Raw genomic sequence first — 19,037 nt, 5'->3', positions numbered from 1 at the left:
CTTCGAGCAGTTGCAGAAAGGCAACCTGATCTTCTATGAGGATAATCTTGGAGAGTGTGGGATTGATGTCAAAGAGGCATCTATCTACTCAGGGGTCTGCACTCAGGTCTTCAAGGAAGAGTCCTGGTTGCAGCATCAAGTCTTCTGCTTTGTCCATCTGTCTGTCCAAGAGTTCCTTGCAGCCCTGTTTGTTCATGTAACGTACAAGGTCAGTGGGGTCAACCTGATGATCAAGGAATCTGGAGAATCACCCAAAGCAAAGTCTGTGTCCGACGTACACAAAGCAGCAGTGGACAGTGCTTTAGAAAGCAACAATGGTCACCTGGATCTCTTCCTGCGTTTCCTCCTCGGACTCTCTCTGGACTCCAGTCAGGATCTGCTCAGAGGCCTGAAGATACAGGTCCAAACCTGTGACTGTCAAAGTCGCGAGGAAACCATCAAGTACATCAAAGACAGAATCCAGCAGAGTCCTCACCCTGACAGATGTATAAATCTCTTTCACTGTCTGAGCGAGTTGAACGATGACTCTCTGGTGGAGGAGATCCAGAAGTACTTGGACTCAGGTCGAGACTCTGGTACCGATGAATTCTCTTCAACTCAGTGGGCAGCTCTGGTCTTTGTGTTGCTGACCTCTCAGGAGAATCTAGAGCTGTTTGAACTGAAGAAGTACTCCAGGAATGAAGAAGGTCTTCAGATGCTCCTCCCAGTCCTCGAAGCATCCAAATCAGCAAAGCAAGTGTCTCTGCAAATCTCCCCATAACATATCATATGAGTGTTTGTTAAACCTTAAGCACACACCTTTCAAACTCAGTGTTGCAGATGACTCCATGTTATACTTACTTAAAGTTTCTTGTCATTGTCCATCAGGTTGAATGACTGTGGACTCAGCGCAACCTGCTGCCAGGCGCTGTCCTCCTCTCTCAGCTCAGCATCAGAGCTGTGTGATTTAGACTTAAGTGACAATAATTTACAAGACTCTGGAGTTGAGCTGCTCTGCCCGGGACTCCAGAGTCTACACTGCAGACTGAAGACACTCACGTGAGCAACAGTAGTTCCTAATATTTTCTTACTGGTAGTTAAGCATCAGTAGATTATGTTTTTTTGCCAACCCTTCTCCTCTGAAGTAAATAACTTAACGACTCCTGGATTGTTTGTACCAAACTTAAGCCCCTTTTCCATTGATCAAAAAACCTACTTATACCTAACCACAGAAATGGGTTTCATTGCCATTGGTGTTTACACAACATCAATATTAGCTCTGTCTTCCTCCCCACGTTTTCCAGGGCCTAGAAAAAGCCTGGGTGGGTACTCCCACTGATGTCAGTTGAAAGGGGGGAAAATTCGATACATGGTCCCTGTAGGATTTATCCTAATGACTTCTCTGTTCATTCAGTCTTAACAGATGTGGTCTCACCCAGAGATGCTGTGAACAGCTGGCTTCAGTCCTCAGCTGTTCCTCATCACAGCTTCAGGAGCTGGACCTGAGCAATAATGACATCGGAGATGAGGGAGTGCAGCGACTCAGCATCGGACTGGGAAATGAGTGCTGTAAACTGGAAACACTCAGGTAATGTTACTCTGGACCAGTGGTTGTCCCTCACCATGACTCTGTCCTGACACACTCAACTTTCCCTCTTAACATTTTGTCAGTTTTTGTTTGAGGTTCATTTGGATTCTGCCTCTCACCAGGTTGTCGTTCTGCTGTGTTACGGAGAGAGGTTGTGGTTTCTTGGCCTCAGCAGTAAAGTCCAACCCCTCCTATCTGAAAGAGATTGACCTGAGCTACAATCACCTGGGAGAGTCTGGAGTGAAGCTCATCTCTGAAGCTCTGGAGGAGGGACAATGTGAATCAGCAAAACTGGGGTAAAAAAACCAAACAAACAGTCAGTGGGCTGCAACATCACAAGTTGGAAATCAGTGGAAGGGCAAGTCAGAAAGGATTTCCAATGATACCGGAAATTCTTTCTGACTTGCCCTTCCACTGATTTCCTGTCTCTCTCGTTGTCCTATCATAATAGTTAGTTCGTTTGTTAGTTTGTCTTTATTGTCTCCCTTGGGAGAAATTCGTCGTGGACAGACCAGAGACTCCAAGCGCCATGAACACATAAACAAAACAGTACATCAAGACCATAAACAAACACAAAGGAGTAAAAGCGCAAAAAGATATCTATATGTGACAGTTGACGGGTCCTGTCACTAAACCTCCAGTTGATCATGCGCCCTGGCTACTTGGCCAAGGGGATGTCCCTTTGGGTGACTGGCAAGCGCGCATGACTATGACCCGGGATGTGTGGGTTCAATCCCCGCCTGGGCCCTCTTCACCTTGCCACATATATAAAGACACCCATTCTGTCCCTGTATCTCTTTGAGGTGGTTATCCATGCTTTCTGTTAGCCTGATGCATCAGCCGCTTATTTCATTACAAATATATATTCATATATAGCGTCTGAACACGAGCCGTAGAGATTCGTTTGCTTCCGGGAGGCGGTTGCTTCCGTTTGCTTCGACTAATCGCTGCTGCTTGGCGGTGACGTATGCTATGCGCCGGAAGCCGGGTGGTTTAGCATTGTAGTCTTTTTGAGCATATTGAAAACATGTGTAGGCTATTGACATCCCAACCGCCGTAAAACAACAAGAAGAAGAAGAACATGTGTATTGACGAGTGTTGTCGTTTCAATATCCGGAATAGTTTCAAGCACAGAGCGTATAGCTTCGCCGACATCCATCTCGTCAACTGTTTACCGCAGCTTGGGAACTACACCGGTATTTAAGTTTGGGCGCTTCAGTTCAACGTCATCGCCCGTCATCGCCACATCTGCTCGCTGATTCGCCGGAACCAGTAGGCGGCGCCAGCCTGGCTAGCTTTCTGTATCTTGTGATCCAGATCTTCATGACATGTTTCATATTCTCCCTGCAGAGTCGACCACAGTGCAGAGTGCTGGCTAAAACATGGACTGACTAAATGTAAGTTAAGATATTCTATAATGACCAGTGAGAGTGGCAGTGCTGATCACAGGGAAACACTGTAGCCTAGTTCACACCTGGTATCTCAGTCAACTGGTGTTTTAGGGTTTGAGTTCACAATGAAACTTTGACAAATGATGTCAGTAGAGTGGGTGGTTCTTCAGACCAGACACAGCTGTCCTGAGTGTCCTGCCTGAGCACTTCTATTGGTTGATAAACGAGCTACAGAAAGTGAGGGACTTGACAAGTTTTCGGCCTTGTTTATGGGCAGATTTGAGACAGAAAACATAACTCCAGGTTTGTGGTGGGATGATATTAGACTTGTGTTATTTCTAATTTGATTCCTTCTTCCTGCTTCCTCAGATGCATGCGATCTCACACTGGATGTGAACACCGCCCATAAACTCCTCATTATCTCTGATGGGAACCGAAAAGTCACCCAGGGTATAGAGCAGCAGCCATATCCTGACCACCCTGACAGGTTTGACTACTGGCCCCAAGTCCTGACCCAGCAGGGCCTGAGCAGCCGCTGCTACTGGGAGGTGGAGTGGGAAGGGAACTGGGCCGGGATCGGAGTGGCCTACAAGAGCATCGGTCGTAAGGGTGACACCAATGACTGTTTGATAGGATACTACAAGAAGTCCTGGGCTCTGCACTGTTCTGATCAGAGGTACACTACATATCACAAAGAAAAGAGCTACGTCATTCCAGTTCCCTCCATGGGTTGCCGCAGGGTGGCGGTGTATCTGGACTGGGACGCTGGCATCCTGTCCTTCTACAGAGTCTCTCCTGGAAGGTCACTGACACATCTCCACACCTTCTTCAATAAGTTCACTGAGCCTGTGTACCCAGGGTTTAGGATACCTGGCTGCTCTATTAGACTGTGTCAGCTGAACTAGCTCAGAGGATCTTCCTGTCAGCAGATACCTTGAGTTGAAGGCAACTAGAATTGTATTTGTCATCAGTTAGGACCAGTCAGACCGATGCATTGCGAACTGATCAAGCCTCTTGGATAAAAGCTGAAACATCTTCCTAGACAAAGTCCAGTTGCCTTTGAGTCAATTTGTTTCCCAGAGATACTATGACCTGGATGAATGGGAATATCCATAGACACAAGAGACTAATGACCCTTTTCCATTCACACTACTTATCTCGACTCAGTTCTTTTGCTTTGCCATCAGGGATAGTACCTGGTACCTGGTACTTTTTTGGTATGGTTGATACTATGATGTGACATCAACCGACTGCCGGCCACTGATTGGCCTGACTGTCACTGGAAAGGATTTTTAAAAACACACTGGCAACAGTGCCCAATGATCTCTACTGCAATTGTTGTTGTTCTTTCACGCAAGTTTAATGGGTGCTGTGCGCAAAACCACATTGTGGTCCGCTGACAAGGTGCAGACATTCCTTGTTTGGTGGCTGATGAGAGGCTCCAGGAGAGCTAGACGGAGTGATGTGCTATGACGACCCCACCCACGTAGAGGAGGTATTATGAAGTACTCAGTAATGAAAAATGACCAAAACCAAAGAGAGTTGAATTGAGTAGAGCCAAGTAGTGCTAAGTGTGTAATGATATAGAACCATAACATACACTAACATACACACACAGAGGGGGCGTGGCTCCATCTGCTCAGAGTGAAGTTTTGGTCTTTCACAGTGTCTCACTTTGTATTTGTAATGATGTTTTTGTTCACATTATGTCTGGTTGTGGTGGAGTTCACAGTGTTGACACAGGAATTAATCACCAATGAACCAATGACACTTTTCATTGTCCATAATAATGACTGAAATATGGATGATTCATATATTTAAACTTGATTGTAACAATAAACTAACAGCACTGCAGAATTCAATGTTGTATTTTTTCAAGTCTTGTCGTTTTTTTTTTTTTTCTTTCCCCAAGGCGCTTACAGTACACACCAGGGACATGACAGATATACAACATGAAATTGCAAAATATTCGAATAGCGAAAATATTTTTGCATCAAAATCACTCACACGTGCAGCCATGCGAAAATAAGATAGATACAACAATTATAAACCAAAGTTTCGCTTTACATCAGATGGGTCTTCACCTCCACATTGTGTCTTAAACCGTACAACACAACTACTCGTTGAATATCTCTGTTGTATTCAACACCTGCTGGGCCACTGTTGTCTTGTTACCAACTCTACTACACCCAAAACAACTCAGTATCCGATCACTGTCCTGACAGACGAGCTGTTCAGTGATGCTTCACGACACATCATCCTTCATTTCGTTATCTTTGTAAAGTTTGTGTCAGTGTGTATAAGAGATGGTCAGAAGGTGGTGAGAGACACAGGTTGTGTACATTGTTGTCATATTTTAAATAACATTTTCAATATAAATATTAGCATTTTAGCTCAATAGCTTCCAGATCATACGACCTGATGTCTCAAAATCAGTGCAGGATCATAGTAGCCACCTACACTAAGCTGGTCAGGACACAGCTCTTTTTATCACATCTTGTCATATTTTTTCCTTTTTCCTGGTTTGGCTCATTGATTATGTGTTAGAGTTCAGATCAATCAATGAAAATAGAAACAAACAATGATCATGAAACTCCCATATTCAAAACATTAAATGTATAAAATATAACCTGCCAATGATTAAATATATATATTGTCTTTATTATCTATGCAGTCCATCGTCTGACTGTCACTACAAAACCTATCAATTCAGTTGTGAAACCTTCTGCAGTACCGCATTTTGACCAGCAGAGGTCGCCATTGAGCCCTGAGGTCTTACAACTTCTCGTAATTAAACCTTCTGCACTAAAACTGTGTAGAGATGTGTATGAACCAGGTTCATACACAACTTTGTCTCTTAATGATGTCTTTAATTCTCATAATTTTGTCTTTTTCACACATAATTACACCATTATTTGATCATTACGATTCGATAATTGTGACTTTTGATTATGGTTTTTGTGAAATGTTTGCTAATTGTGGAATTTTCATCACACAGTTATTACTTTTTAAGTTTTTGTCAAACAAGTAGGACCTTAATCTCATGATAGAAGTTCAAGTTTTTCTTAATAATAATAGCCTACATTTTTATTTGTAAAGCACTTTTCATAAAGTCATCTCAAAGTGCTACAGAAAACCTGAAACCAAAATAAACAAAAGACTAAGAGAAAAATCAGACACGTTAAAATCAGCAGAAGATAAAAAAAGACACAGGTAAAAAAAAGTACATTAAAGAAAACAGCTAAAGGAGGAGATTTAAAGCAGAAGTAAGCGATCCGGTGGTTTTGGCTAACTTCTTGTCAGCAGATGGAGTTAGCAGTCCCCGCCCTCGTCCCTACGTCACCACATTCAGGCGCATCCCTTGGCTGCACACACAGAGAGGACTGCCCCTTTATGCCGTTCTCTCTCCTCATTGGATAAAGGTTGTAGGATACAAGGAAAGTTTTCTCCTGGGCTCAGAGCAGAGCAGAGTGACTGACAGACCCGTGTTTCAGACCAAACACTCTATAGAAGTGATTGCTGTTGGAAGATACAACTATTTAAGACTTATATTAACACAAATATTCCGCTTTCTTCTGCTTTAAGTGCTGAGACAATAGTAAAAACATCTTTTTTTCTTCTTCTTTTCTTTCATTGGCAGTGCTTTCCTACTAAACAACAGTGGAGTTCACTGCCCGACACGACTGTAATCAGAGAAACACTCCCTCCCTGTTTATTATCTGTGTGGACACACTGTGACCGGTGAACACCTGACCGAGGGCGGGGTCATAGAGGATCCGGGTTTGTGGGTGGAGTGCTGTCAAATTCACAGATTAAATCATTTTAATTCACTCAGACAGAGGTTGTGTTTTTAAACCTGGATGAAGCTGCAGCTCAGTCTCTGACTAACAGGACCTGGCGCTCCGTCATGGTCGTCCTTCCCTCAGAACCACGGGGTTGGTCAGGTCACTGACCTCATATAACTTTATGATCTTTATCTCTGTAGACTCTGTAAAGTCTCTAGACTTTCTGTCGTATCGGTGAAATGCAGCGGAGGGACACCGACAACGTCTCCACCCGTTAAACGGTGAGTTACTGTGAAGGTTATTTAAAGACTTCTGAGGTAAAACAACAACAAAGATGGTTCAGGTCGATATAAGAAATTAAACATTCTGTTGAGTCATCGTCGTCATTTTGAACCAACTTATTTCGGTTTTTCAACTCGCAGCCTTTGTAGAAGTTAGTTCATATACTGTACGTTAGTTTACCGATACAACATCCAAGTTTTTAATATAGACTACTGTAGTATAAAAAGGGCTCAATTTAATGTGTTTGATGATAGTTTCTGTCACTGTAATAAACTGGACTGATCACATGATAACACATTAAACATGATACTTTACTTTTTCTTCTCCTACTTCCTACTTTTTAATGTTTTGTCTTTATGTAAAGCACATTGAGTTGCCTTGGTATGAAATGCGCTATATAAATAAAGATGCCTTGCCTTGCCAAAGATGCCTCTGTCTTTCTGCTGTGTAGGTACTTTCCACACTTGTCTAACTATTTTTATTCTTTATATTAAATTATGAGATACAAAGAACATTGTTTTCCACAAGCTTTTGGGATAGCTTTTATCTTCATAATCAATTATCTTATAATCATAATTATAGCCTACATTTTGTTACACCATGACTTCTTCTTCTATGATTTGATAATTGTGACTTTAAATTGTGTCTTTTTTTCTCATTATTAGCCTATGAAATTTTAGCTGTTACCACTTTTTAAAAAAAAAAATTTGAGATAATTGTGACTTTCCCAATTATTACGTTTTTGTAGGCTAACACAAGTAGGCCTATGACTTTAATCTCTTTAATTACTTTTCTTTTTTTCAATCCAGGTCAAGTTCTTCTTTTTCATCATCATCATCATCATCATATTGACACTAATGTGCTTCCATACAAACCAGAGGCGCTGTGATCAGAGAGAAACATTCCCTGTTGGTGGAAACACTGTGGGACCGGTGAACACCTGACCGTGCACCTGATAGAGGGCGGGGATAGTTGATCCGGGTGGGGGTGGAGTGCTTTCAAATTCAAGGTAACGATCACGGTGACGGAAGGACACAACCGATTGTTGTAGCCTATTTAAATTTCCTCAGACATCGTCACAGAGAGTGTAAAGAGCCTGAATGAAGCAGACAGAGCTGCAGCTGAATGAGCCTCTAACCAAGTGAGACACACCGAGAGCGACTCCAGCCGTTAAACGGTAAGTTACTGTTAATGAATGACAGGTCTGTACCGGTTTAAATGTCTCAAAAACGAAACTTCCTGGACCTTTAACTGCATCACATGACTTTGAGTCTGTGGACTTTGTGTTGTGTTGACACACAGCGTCTCCACCCATTAAACGGTGAGTTACTGTTGAAGTTTATCACAGGATTTGTAGATAAGGAAAACAACAAGAAACAAAGACGGTTCAGCTCCTTAAAAGAAATTAAATACTCTGTTGATTCATAGCTGCCATTTGAACCGACTTCCTTTGGTTTCTAACTTGTAAGAATGAGTTAAAAACAAACAAAAACCCACTATCTCTCAGTTTAGTCCAACGTTTTATGAGCTATGGAGTAAGTTTATATCACTTTACTAATAGGCCTACACTGCGGACTGAAAACACTGGTTCACTCTTTCTCTCTGAGCTTTAAATCTCGCTGAACTGGCTGAACCAGTCTAGGCTTTTATTTTCACTTCCAACTTTCTATTGTAACTAGATGAAAGACAAAAAAGTAGGCTACTTTAAAATAAATAATTAAATGCCTACATGATTGCACAATAAAGTAATGGTGATCTTCCCAACAAACACGAGCAAATTTACATTCATAAAACAAAACCTACCTTCTCTTTGTTTTCATGATTAATTCTAATGAATTCCTCACTCTTTTGCTCCGCTTTTTACTCCTACACACGTTTACCGTATGTTTGGCTTCCTGTGATAAATAGCAGACAGATTCTCATTGCTTTATATTATTTTTTATAGTGGGATAACAGAGCTTTGTTTTTTCCACATAATTTGATAATAGGTTAAAGATATTCTGTAGCATATTACACCCCCCTCTGTTGACCAAAACAAACAAAAACACACACAATATTTATATTTATGCCAAAGAATTGGGGCAGGCGTCCAAAAACAGTGGGTGGTCACCCCAATCAGCTGGTTAACATTAAATCCATCCATCCAGTATCAGATCAGAGCCTTTTATATGTATTTTTATTTAATTCTGGTGTCATCCTAAAGGAGGCCTGTAAAATTTGCACAGAGACATTAACTGGACCTGTGTTTTCTTTCTTCTCTACAGGTGAAATGGAGAAACTGCATCAATCAGACCTCGACCTGGAGGAGGGAGGAGATGGGAAACCAGGTGGAGACGCTCAGAGAAAAAGGAAGACAGAAAGTGATGGAGACAAGAGATCAGGTACAAAAAACATGCTCTTTGGTTTTTACAGCTGTGTTCATTTGATCTTTCACTGATAAAAGTCCAAAATAAAAACTGAGTTTTTCTGTTTTCATTAAAGGTAAAAAAGACAAGAGAGCAGATGGAGGAAGAACGTCTGATCTGGTCAGCAGTGACCTGCAAGATGTGTGAGTAGACCTGTTAGAAATATTAATAATGATAATAAAAACATGATTTTTATCTCTTTATTAAAATGCACAATAAAGTCAAGTTGAACAGAAGGAACTGAGATCAAAACTGAAACGTTATCATAATTAATCATCAGAACCCAAGTTAAATGTGTAGATTTTCATTTAAAATATTCACAGAGCTTCCTTAACGGCTCCTTAAAGTTATGGAGTCAACGTGAAAATTAAGAGTTCCTGCTGACACTGTGACAACATTAGGCCTTTGTGTTTTTAGTAAAAGCAACTGCAAAAAAGAATCATATGAGGAATCCAAAGGATTAAAGAGGATTTAATCTTTCCCTTAGCAGTGATCACTGCTTCAACTTCTGACTGAGACAATGTCATTCCCCAGTTTCTCTCCCTGCTTTGCATAATATGAAAATATTACAAATATCATGTCAGTTAAATGTCCGCCATACCCCAGCTACTAATAGATGAGATTTTCATTATTTGTTGTTTTGAATTTCGTGTCAGTCGGCGACTTTCCCATCCTGGCGCACAGGAAATGAGACGTTTACCTCACAACAGGATGGGAGGGGGAGGAAGAGCAATGAGTCTCCTAGCAACAGGTAGAAACAAGTGATGAAGATATCGACCGTACCAAAATGAATGAGGAAGGACACGCTCTACTGGTCCCGCTGCATACCCAACGCCATGCAGCAAACCTGATGCTCTTTGTTTTTTATCTGGAACAGTTCCACAGCCAACGTAGTGCTACATTCAGCCGAGCCTGAGGCCATTAAACAACATGTAACAGTGTTGCCTTGTTGCCTTGTCTTTAACCGACATCTCCACCTTGTTTGAATGATGCATAACTAGAGTGTAATCGCAGCCTGTTTGTTACAAAATAGCATTTTATCATATCACAATATAACTGCAGATGCAATTAATCATTCACCCTATGTGCAAGTGACACTTGACTCACCTTTTGTTTTAATGTCTACAGTTTTTTTCTCATGTCGCCTCACGTAAAAACCAAACGTGTAAAAGCCCAGAATAAAAAATAAAAATAAACAAATAACATACAAGTTAAAGGCAAATGTGTCAACTCAGAAAAAACTAATTTTATAAAAGAATCCAGGAGCCAGTGGAGAGAGGCCAAGACTGGGGATATGTGATTTTTGAGCCACTTTACATCATTTAAACAGTCCATGCCTGTACAGCCTAACTGTTTTTAGATTTAAGGGCTTGTAAACGTGTACATCATCGGAATAACAATGGAGAGAGAGATTTTATTCTAGAAAACTGAACCCTAAAGTAGGGTTAAGAAGCTCCAATCAGCCAGGTATGACTGGAGCAGATGCTTCAGTGCTCACATTTATTCTAGAAGACTAAGTAAAAGTAAAAAGTAAGTTTTCCATCTGATGCCATATAGGCTACAGTATGTTAACAGTTGTGGGTCTGTAGTTTATTGGTCTGAAATAAGCCAATGCTAGTTAATATTATGGAAGGAGACATGTTTAGTCTTGTCCTTGGTTACAGAGTCCAACCAGCAGCAGCAGCGTCTTCATGTCCCAGTGGAGTCTCCCTGAAGAGCGACCACTCCATGAGGCTTCCTCTTAAGTTCAGTGGAGCAGAGGTTCCTCCTGATGAACGGTGAGAAGGACAACGTGTCCTCCAACAATAAATAAAATATTTCTGTAAAACATCATTACTGTCAGTGTGAGATCTTCCTGCGTTTTCAGTCTGCGCATGTATTTACAGATGGACACACTCAGGAGCTTCCAGTGACCAGACTGCATCAAGTCAGACCCTGAACCAAAAGGTGGGTGTATTTAAAGAAAGGAGCTCTGTGGGGGGGTTGGCCTCCTGCTATGTGCACTCTGTATAACAGATAGCTGCTGCCAGCAGACCTGACAAAGACAAAGATGCAGGACTGTTTTTTATCGCTGAGTTCTCCATTTATCATATCTCTGGAAAATAGTATTCAACTCAAATTTCTTTATTTCAGGATTTTGAGGACAAAGTTTCAGAATTCATGAAATCAAACATGATGAGAGTTTGGAACGTCCTCAGTCCAAGTGGAGAGTGTGAGGAAGGTAAAGAAAAGGAGGAGGAGGTCGATGAAGAACTGATTCAGTCAGAAACTGGAGCCAAAGAAGGATTTCTACAGATCGTCCTGCATGTTTTGAAGACCATGAAACAAGATGCGTATGTCTCCCTCCTCCAGCAAAGTAAGAGATTAGAGATATTAATATTATATATTATATATTAAAATATTCTCCCAGGAAATAATAATAATAATGGTTTGCATTTATATAGCACATTTCTTTGGTGGCAAAAGAACTGGTTCAGTATGAGGCTGGTTTTAATCATCATAATGATGATAAACATCACACACCATTTCAACCATAGACCACTGCAAGCATAACTAAACGATGCAGAGTGGCTTTTCTAAGAGACGTTTGGTTACGAGAAGTGACAGACCGTGGGGTGCCGTATAGTGCCAGCTCATGTAAAATTGCTCGAGAGAAAATCGAATTTTATCTATAATTTCAATATGTTTTAGTTAGTTTTGTAAACAAAACAAATGTTGAGGCTATATACTGTACTGCAGGCAGCCCCAGTTCGAATCCCGCATCGGGCAGCCCTTTCCTGCATGTCATTCCCCCTCTTTGCCTCCCCATTTCCTGTCTCTCTCTCCACTGTGCTATCAATTAAAGGGATTAAAAGCCCCAAAAATATATACTTAAAGCAGAAGTGAGTGATATATTTGTGTTAATATAAGTCTTAAATAGTTATATCTTCCGACAGCAATCACTTCTATAGAGTGTTTGGTCTGAAACACGGGTCTGTCAGTCACTCTGCTCTGCTCTGAGCCGAGGAGAAAACATTTATCGTATCCTACAGTTTTTATCCAATGAGGAGAGAGAACGGCATGCAGGGCTGTGTGTGCAGCCAAGGGACGCCGTGAATGTGGTGACGTAGGGACGAGGACTGTTATGGTGCGTTCAAGGAAACTCGTATTTTTCCGACCGTGAAGTTGTACCAGTTCGATCTGGTACGAGTTCACCGGTCGGAAGTTACGAGTGGCCGTTATAGTGACTTTCACAGGTAAAACAGGTCGGAAAAACACGAGTGGGTTGCCTGGAACGCTACAAAGTCGTAAGTTGTGACTTGAAGCTGTAATTTCCGATTTCAAAAGCCGGCCTGGAACGCAGCATTAGCGAAAACGACCGGATCACTCACTTCTGCTTTAAAAAAAAATTATAGTTTTTATTTATTTCAGTTCACAAAAATGTTTTTTCAATTCTAGTTTTTATCATTTTGTTCGTTTTCGTTAACGGTAATAACCTTGGTGTGTAGCCACAGTTGCCCTGGGGCAGACTGACGGAAGCGTGGCTGCCAATGTGCGCCAAACGACCCCTCCAACCACCAATGAGCATTCATACACATTCACTCGAGGCAAGGTTGGTAAGGTGTCTTGCTCAGGCACACTACGACAGCGACTGGGACAGAGCGGGATTCAAACCGCCAACCCTCTGATTATTAGACGACCTGCTCTACCTCCTGAGCCACTGCTGCTCAAATGTATGTGTGTGTGAGTCATATGTTTTCTACCACGTGTGTGAAATTTGGTAGACATATCAATTACAAAAACATATTGCGGCGATAAAACTTAGAGGAAGTAAGCAACGTACTTTTAAAAACTTGTACATCACATTTGGTCGATCTGATCTTAAGACCTTTGCGTTACTGAATGCCTTGCCCAACCATTTAAGGAAAAAGTAGTTTCTTGAAGTTGGCTAATGATAAATCTTTCTTCCTTTAGGGTTGTATGGAGAACTCAACATGTATCAGCAGAAACATAAATTCCATATGAGAAAGACATATGAATACATGTCTAAAGGAATAAGACATCAGGGAAATGTCATACCCTTCAATAAAATGTACACAGAACTCTACGTACTTGATGGAGGCATCAGAGAAGTCAATAGTGAACATGAGGTGAGACAAAATGAGAAGGCCGTCAACCGACCGAGGTCAGTAGAAACGCCAATCAAGTGTGGCGACATCTTCAAGCCCTTATCCAAACATGACAAACCAATCCGAACAGTTCTCACCCAGGGGATCGCAGGAATCGGTAAAACTGTCCTGGCACAGAAGTTCATGCTGGACTGGTCCGAGGACAAGGCCAATCAGGACATCCAGCTCCTGTTTTCACTTCCTTTTAGGGAGCTGAATTTACTCAGAGATGAGGAAACAAGCCTGATGGAGCTTCTGTATGTCCTCACTCCAGACCTGAGAGAATCTGGACTCAAAGACCTGAAGATGTACAAAGTCCTGTTTGTACTGGACGGTCTTGATGAATGCAGACTGGATCTGGATTTTAATGTATATAAGAAATGTTATGATGCTACACAGGTGGCCTCAGTAGATGTGCTGCTAACAAACCTCATTGCAGGTAATCTGCTACCAAAAGTCAGTGTTTGGATCACTACCCGACCGGCTGCAGCCGGGCGCATCCCTCCACAGTATGTTGACCGGGTGACTGAGATACGAGGCTTCAGTGACCAAGAGAAGGAGCAGTACTTCCACAAGAAAATTGATGATAAAAACTTGGCCAAAAGAGTAGTCGCTCACATCAAGTCAACCAGAAGTCTCCACATCATGTGCCATGTGCCGGTGTTTTGCTGGATTTCCTCCATTGTCTTGGAAAAAATGTTTGCCAGTGCAGGAGGAGGGAAGATGCCAAAGACACTGACTCAGATGTACATCCACTTCCTGGCACACCAGACCACACAGATGCAAGCCAAGTACCGCAAAGAGCAAGAACCGGACCCTCAACACACTTACAAGACGATTATGTCCCTTGGGAAGTTGGCCTTCGAGCAGTTGCAGAAAGACAATCTGATCTTCTATGAGGAGGATCTTAGAGAGTGTGGGATTGATGTCAAAGAGGCTTCTATCTACTCAGGGGTCTGCACTCAGGTCTTCAAGAAAGAGTCCTGGTTGCAGGATCAAGTCTTCTGCTTTGTCCATCTGTCTGTCCAAGAGTTTCTTGCAGCCCTGTTTGTCCATGTGATGTACAAGGTCAGTGGTGTCAACCTGATGATCAAGGAATCTGGAGAATCACCCAAAGCAAAGTCTGTGTCCGACGTACACAAAGCAGCAGTGGACAGTGCTTTAGAAAGCAACAATGGCCACCTGGATCTCTTCCTGCGTTTCCTCCTCGGACTCTCTCTGGACTCCAGTCAGGATCTGCTCAGAGGCCTGAAGATACAGGTCCAAACCTGTGACTCTCAAAGTCATGAGGAAACCATCAAGTACATCAAAGACAGAATCCAGCAGAGTCCTCACCCTGACAGGTGTATAAATCTCTTCCACTGTCTGAGCGAGTTGAACGATGACTCTCTGGTGAAGGAGATCCAGAAGTACTTGGACTCAGGCCGAGACTCTGGTACCGATGAATTCTCTTCAACTCAGTGGGCAACTCTGGTCTTTGTGTTGCTGACCTCTCAGGAGGATCTAGAGCTGTTTGAACTGAAGAAGTACTCCAGGAATGAAGAAGGTCTTCAGAGGCTCCTCCCAGTCCTCGAAGCATCCAGATCAGCAAAGCAAGTGTCTCTGCAAATCTCCCCATAACATATCATATGATTGTTTGTTAGACCATAAGCACACACCTGTCAAACTCAGTGTTGTAGATGACTCCATGTTATACAACGGGGGTCTCCAACATGTGGCTCACGAGCTACCAGTAGCTCACAGCCCCTTTTCCCAGTAGCTCGCCAAAGGATTAATGAATCCTACATAAATTTGAAAACTTGATCCAGGATTGTCCCTACATAGGCGCCACCTTGGTTGAAGCGTGTGTATGTGCATGTATCATCAGAACAGACATGTCCTGTGATTTTCAGCCTCCTTTCATATTTAATAGAGGAGGGACAATACCTGAAAATAATAATTTCAGCCTATCAGTATTGTAGAAGCTAAAAACATACTATTTCCATGAAGAGTGGGAAACACAGTTTTGTTTTACTAATGTAAAGAATTAATGTTACATGAGTAGCTCTCGGCCATTGTCATTTTGTAAAAGTAGCTCTCAGAGGAAAAAAGGTTGGAGGCCTCTGTTATACAAACTTAAAGTCTTTTGTCCTTGTCCATCAGGTTGAATGACTGTGGACTCAGTGCAACCTGCTGCCAGGCGCTGTCCTCCTCTCTCTCAGCATCAGAGCTGTGTGATTTAGACTTAAGTGACAATAGTTTACAAGACTCTGGAGTTCAGCTGCTCTGCCCCGGACTCCAGAGTCTACACTGCAGACTGAAGACACTCACGTGAGCAACAGTTCCTAATATTTTCTTACTGGTAGTTAAACATCAGTTGATTATTGTGTTTTTTGCCCCTTTCCTTGCCCCCCTTTCCTCTGAAGTAAATAACTTCAGCCCCTTTTCCACTGATCAAAAAACCTGCTAATACCTGACAACAGGGCAACAGAAATGGGTTTTATTGCCATTGGTGTACACACAACACAACATCGATGTTAGCTCTGTCTTCCTCCCCGGGTTTACCAGGGCCTAGAAAAAACATCTACGTCAGTTGAAAAGGGGGTATAATATCCACTTGTGGTCCCTGTAGGATTTATCCTAATGACTTCTCTGTTCATTCAGTCTTAACAGATGTGATCTCACCCAGCGATGCTGTGAACAGCTGGCTTCAGTCCTCAGCTGTTCCTCATCACAGCTTCAGGCGCTGGACCTGAGCGACAATGACATTGGAGACGAGGGAGTGCAGCGACTCAGCATCGGACTGGGAAATGAGTGCTGTAAACTGGAAACACTCAGGTAACGTTACTCTGGAACAGTGGTCGTCCCTCACCATGACTCTGTCCTGACACACTCAGCTTTCCCTCTTTACGGTTTAGTAGCTTTTGTCTAATTTGAATTCTGCTGTTCACCAGGTTGTGGTTCTGCTGCGTTACAGAGAGAGGTTGTGGTTTCTTGGCCTCAGCAGTAAAGTCCAACCCCTCCTACCTGAAAGAGATTGACCTGAGATACAATCACCTGGGAGAGTCTGGAGTGAAGCTCATCTCTGAAGCTCTGGAGGAGGGACAATGTGAATTAGCAAAACTGAGGTATAAACAGAAAAACAGTCAGTGGGCTACTACATCAAAAGTGGGTATCATTGAAAATCCGTCCCTGACTTGCCCTTCTACTGATTTCCTGTCTCTCTTATTATCTTATCATAATAAAGGGATAAAAGCGCAAATATATATCCATATAAAGACACCCATTCTGTACCTGTTTCTCTTTGAGGTGGTTATTCATGCTTTCTGTACCTTGTGATCCAGATCTTCATGACATGTTTCATATTCTCCCTGCAGAGTCGACCACAGTGCAGAGTGCTGGCTAAAACATGGACTGACTAAATGTAAGACAAGATATTATTTAATTTTCAAATTTTATTAAGGGATAACCCCTTGAGATGCATCATCTCGTCTTCCAGGGGGTCCAATTATATAATGACCAGTGAGAGTGTCAGTGCTGATCACAGGGAAACACTGTAGCCTAGTTCACACCTGGTATCTCAGTCAACTGGTGTTTTAGGGTTTGAGTTCACAATAAAACTTTGACAAATGATGTCAGTAGAGTAGGTGGTTCTTCAGACCAGATACAGCTGCTGAAGGTACATGGCAGTGGCCTGAGTGTCCTGCCTGAGCACTTCTATTGGTTGATGAATGAGCTACAGAAGGTGAGGGACTTGACAAGTTTTCGGCCTTGTTTGTGGGCAGATTTGAGACAGAAAACATAACTCCATGTTTGTGGTGGATGATATTAGACTTGTGTTATTTCTAATTTGATCTCTTCCTCCTGCCTCAGATGCATGTGATCTCACATTGGATGTGAACACCGCCCACAAGCTCCTCATTATCTCTGATGGGAACCAAAAAGCCTACCAGGGCTTGGAGCAGCAGCCGTATCCCGACCACCCTGACAGGTTTAACTACTGGCCCCAAGTCCTGACCCAGCAGGGCCTGAGCAGCCGCTGCTACTGGGAGGTGGAGTGGGAAGGGAACTGGGGTGGGATTGGGGTGACCTACAAGAGCATCGGTCGCAAGGGTGACAGCAACGACTGTTTGATTGGTTACAACAATATGTCTTGGGCTCTGCGCTGTTCTGATCAGAGGTACACTGCATATCACAACGAGAAGAGCTTTGCCATTGCAGTTCCCTCTGGGGGCAGCCACAGGGTGGCGGTGTATCTGGACTATGAGGCTGGCATCCTGTCCTTCTACAGAGTCTCTCCTGGAAGGTCACTGACACATCTCTACACCTTCTTCACCACATTCACCGAGCCTTTGTACCCAGGGTTTAGGATAACTAGCTGCTCTATCAGACTGTGTCAGCTGAACTAACTCAGAGGATCTTCCTGTCAGCAGTTCTGGACAGTGAAATACCTCACCTGTCCCCCAACAGGTGTCTCCCCATCATGTGGAGAAACTACAAAACACAACGAGAGTAAGGCAGCAGATGATGTGTTCTTTGTTTTCTTTTGAGAAAATTTGTTAAGAGTTGTTAGAAAAAGGTACAAGATCCTCACTGCCACTAGATGTCACACTAGAAACTTTATTGGTAAATGGTGAATGGACTTGCACTTATAGCACTTTTCTAGCCTCTAGGAACAATCACAGCACTTAACACGGTTGGTCGTATTCACACAGTGTGGGTTCAGTATCTCCAGTCAAAGTATCACAGGGTCCCTCTGACTGGAGAAAAAATAAAATAAAAAATGTAATATCTGATTTTATCCAACTGTTTCTCTCACATCTGTCACAGTCAAAACTGAACTGATTAGGCCTACATGACATCAACCATGGAACTGATCATTGATGACGTGTGGGAGCTCGGACCAATGATTAAAGTTACATTCTGCAATAGAATACTATACTTTATATTCAAAATGTAAAGAATAAAAAATATATCTTGCCCATTATGAACAGTTTGTAGCTACATTATTATTATTTACATTGCATTTACATTCAGTTTGTACAGATGGAATTATGCAGCCTACAGTTGTTGTGAAACATTCTGCAGTACCGCATTTTGATCAGCAGATGAGGTACTGAGGTAATGTAAGGTAATAAAACCTTAGTAGAGATGTGTAGGCCTATATAACTAATTCATAGAGACTCACTTCACCATCACTATGGGATGAGTAGTGTAGAGGTCACATGATCCACTGTACACCTGCTTCAGTTTTCTTCAGTTTTTTAAAAATAGGAACCTGATGATAACTCAAAGCTTTTTATTTGAAATTATCATATACAAAGAACATTGCTTTTAGAATACCCTTTATCACACAGTTTGTTTTATTTCATAATCATAATTATCATTATTATCATTGTGATTTTGGACAAACATACATTACTGTAACATGCAACTCAAACAGAGGGGACGTGGCTCCATCTGCTCGGAGAGAGGTTTTG

At 42.3% G+C, this 19,037-nt stretch overlaps 2 protein-coding genes across 4 annotated transcripts in view; both read left to right on the top strand.

Moving 5' to 3' along the window:
- The window catches only part of LOC146972750 (NACHT, LRR and PYD domains-containing protein 3-like), a 74,009-nt gene that overhangs the window by 8,911 nt on the left and 46,061 nt on the right, over positions 1–19,037 (top strand). Inside the window, exons 1-6 of one of the 3 annotated variants that reach the window (XM_085803159.1) lie at positions 6,822–7,024; positions 9,290–9,406; positions 9,507–9,573; positions 11,095–11,208; positions 11,317–11,377; positions 11,564–11,786. In XM_085803159.1, coding sequence (XP_085659285.1) covers positions 9,295–9,406; positions 9,507–9,573; positions 11,095–11,208; positions 11,317–11,377; positions 11,564–11,786 — 577 coding nt within the window. In that variant the 5' untranslated portion in view covers positions 6,822–7,024; positions 9,290–9,294. Of the gene's footprint in view, positions 1–6,821; positions 7,025–9,289; positions 9,407–9,506; positions 9,574–11,094; positions 11,209–11,316; positions 11,378–11,563; positions 11,787–19,037 lie in introns of those variants that run through there. The other 2 variants (XM_085803160.1, XM_085803162.1) reach the window with 2 other exon arrangements.
- Positions 13,501–18,287, top strand: LOC146972752 (NACHT, LRR and PYD domains-containing protein 3-like). Its single transcript, XM_085802152.1, has 6 exons — positions 13,501–15,170; positions 15,721–15,888; positions 16,222–16,395; positions 16,512–16,685; positions 16,935–16,981; positions 17,431–18,287. The coding sequence occupies exons 1-6, from the start codon at positions 13,501–13,503 to the stop codon at positions 17,964–17,966; spliced, it is 2,769 nt and encodes a 922-aa protein (XP_085658278.1). The 3' UTR covers positions 17,967–18,287.

This window comes from Trachurus japonicus, chromosome 16 (genome assembly GCF_045865225.1).
Source record: "Trachurus japonicus isolate A0001 chromosome 16, Traja_1.0".
Classification (NCBI taxonomy): Eukaryota; Metazoa; Chordata; class Actinopteri; order Carangiformes; family Carangidae; genus Trachurus; species Trachurus japonicus.
The sequence above is the reverse complement of the archived record's forward strand: the minus strand, read 5'-3'. Positions and strand labels throughout refer to the sequence as shown.

What these genes read in the sequence shown, in the direction of transcription:
- LOC146972752 (XM_085802152.1), top strand. Translation starts at nt 13,501, where the DNA reads ATGTACACAGAACTCTACGTACTTGATGGAGGCATCAGAGAAGTCAAT. An exon ending in TGTGAATTAGCAAAACTGAG is followed by an intron (nt 16,686 to 16,934) that starts GTATAAACAGAA and finishes TTCTCCCTGCAG; the next exon opens with AGTCGACCACAGTGCAGAGT. An exon ending in AAAACATGGACTGACTAAAT is followed by an intron (nt 16,982 to 17,430) that starts GTAAGACAAGAT and finishes CTCCTGCCTCAG; the next exon opens with ATGCATGTGATCTCACATTG.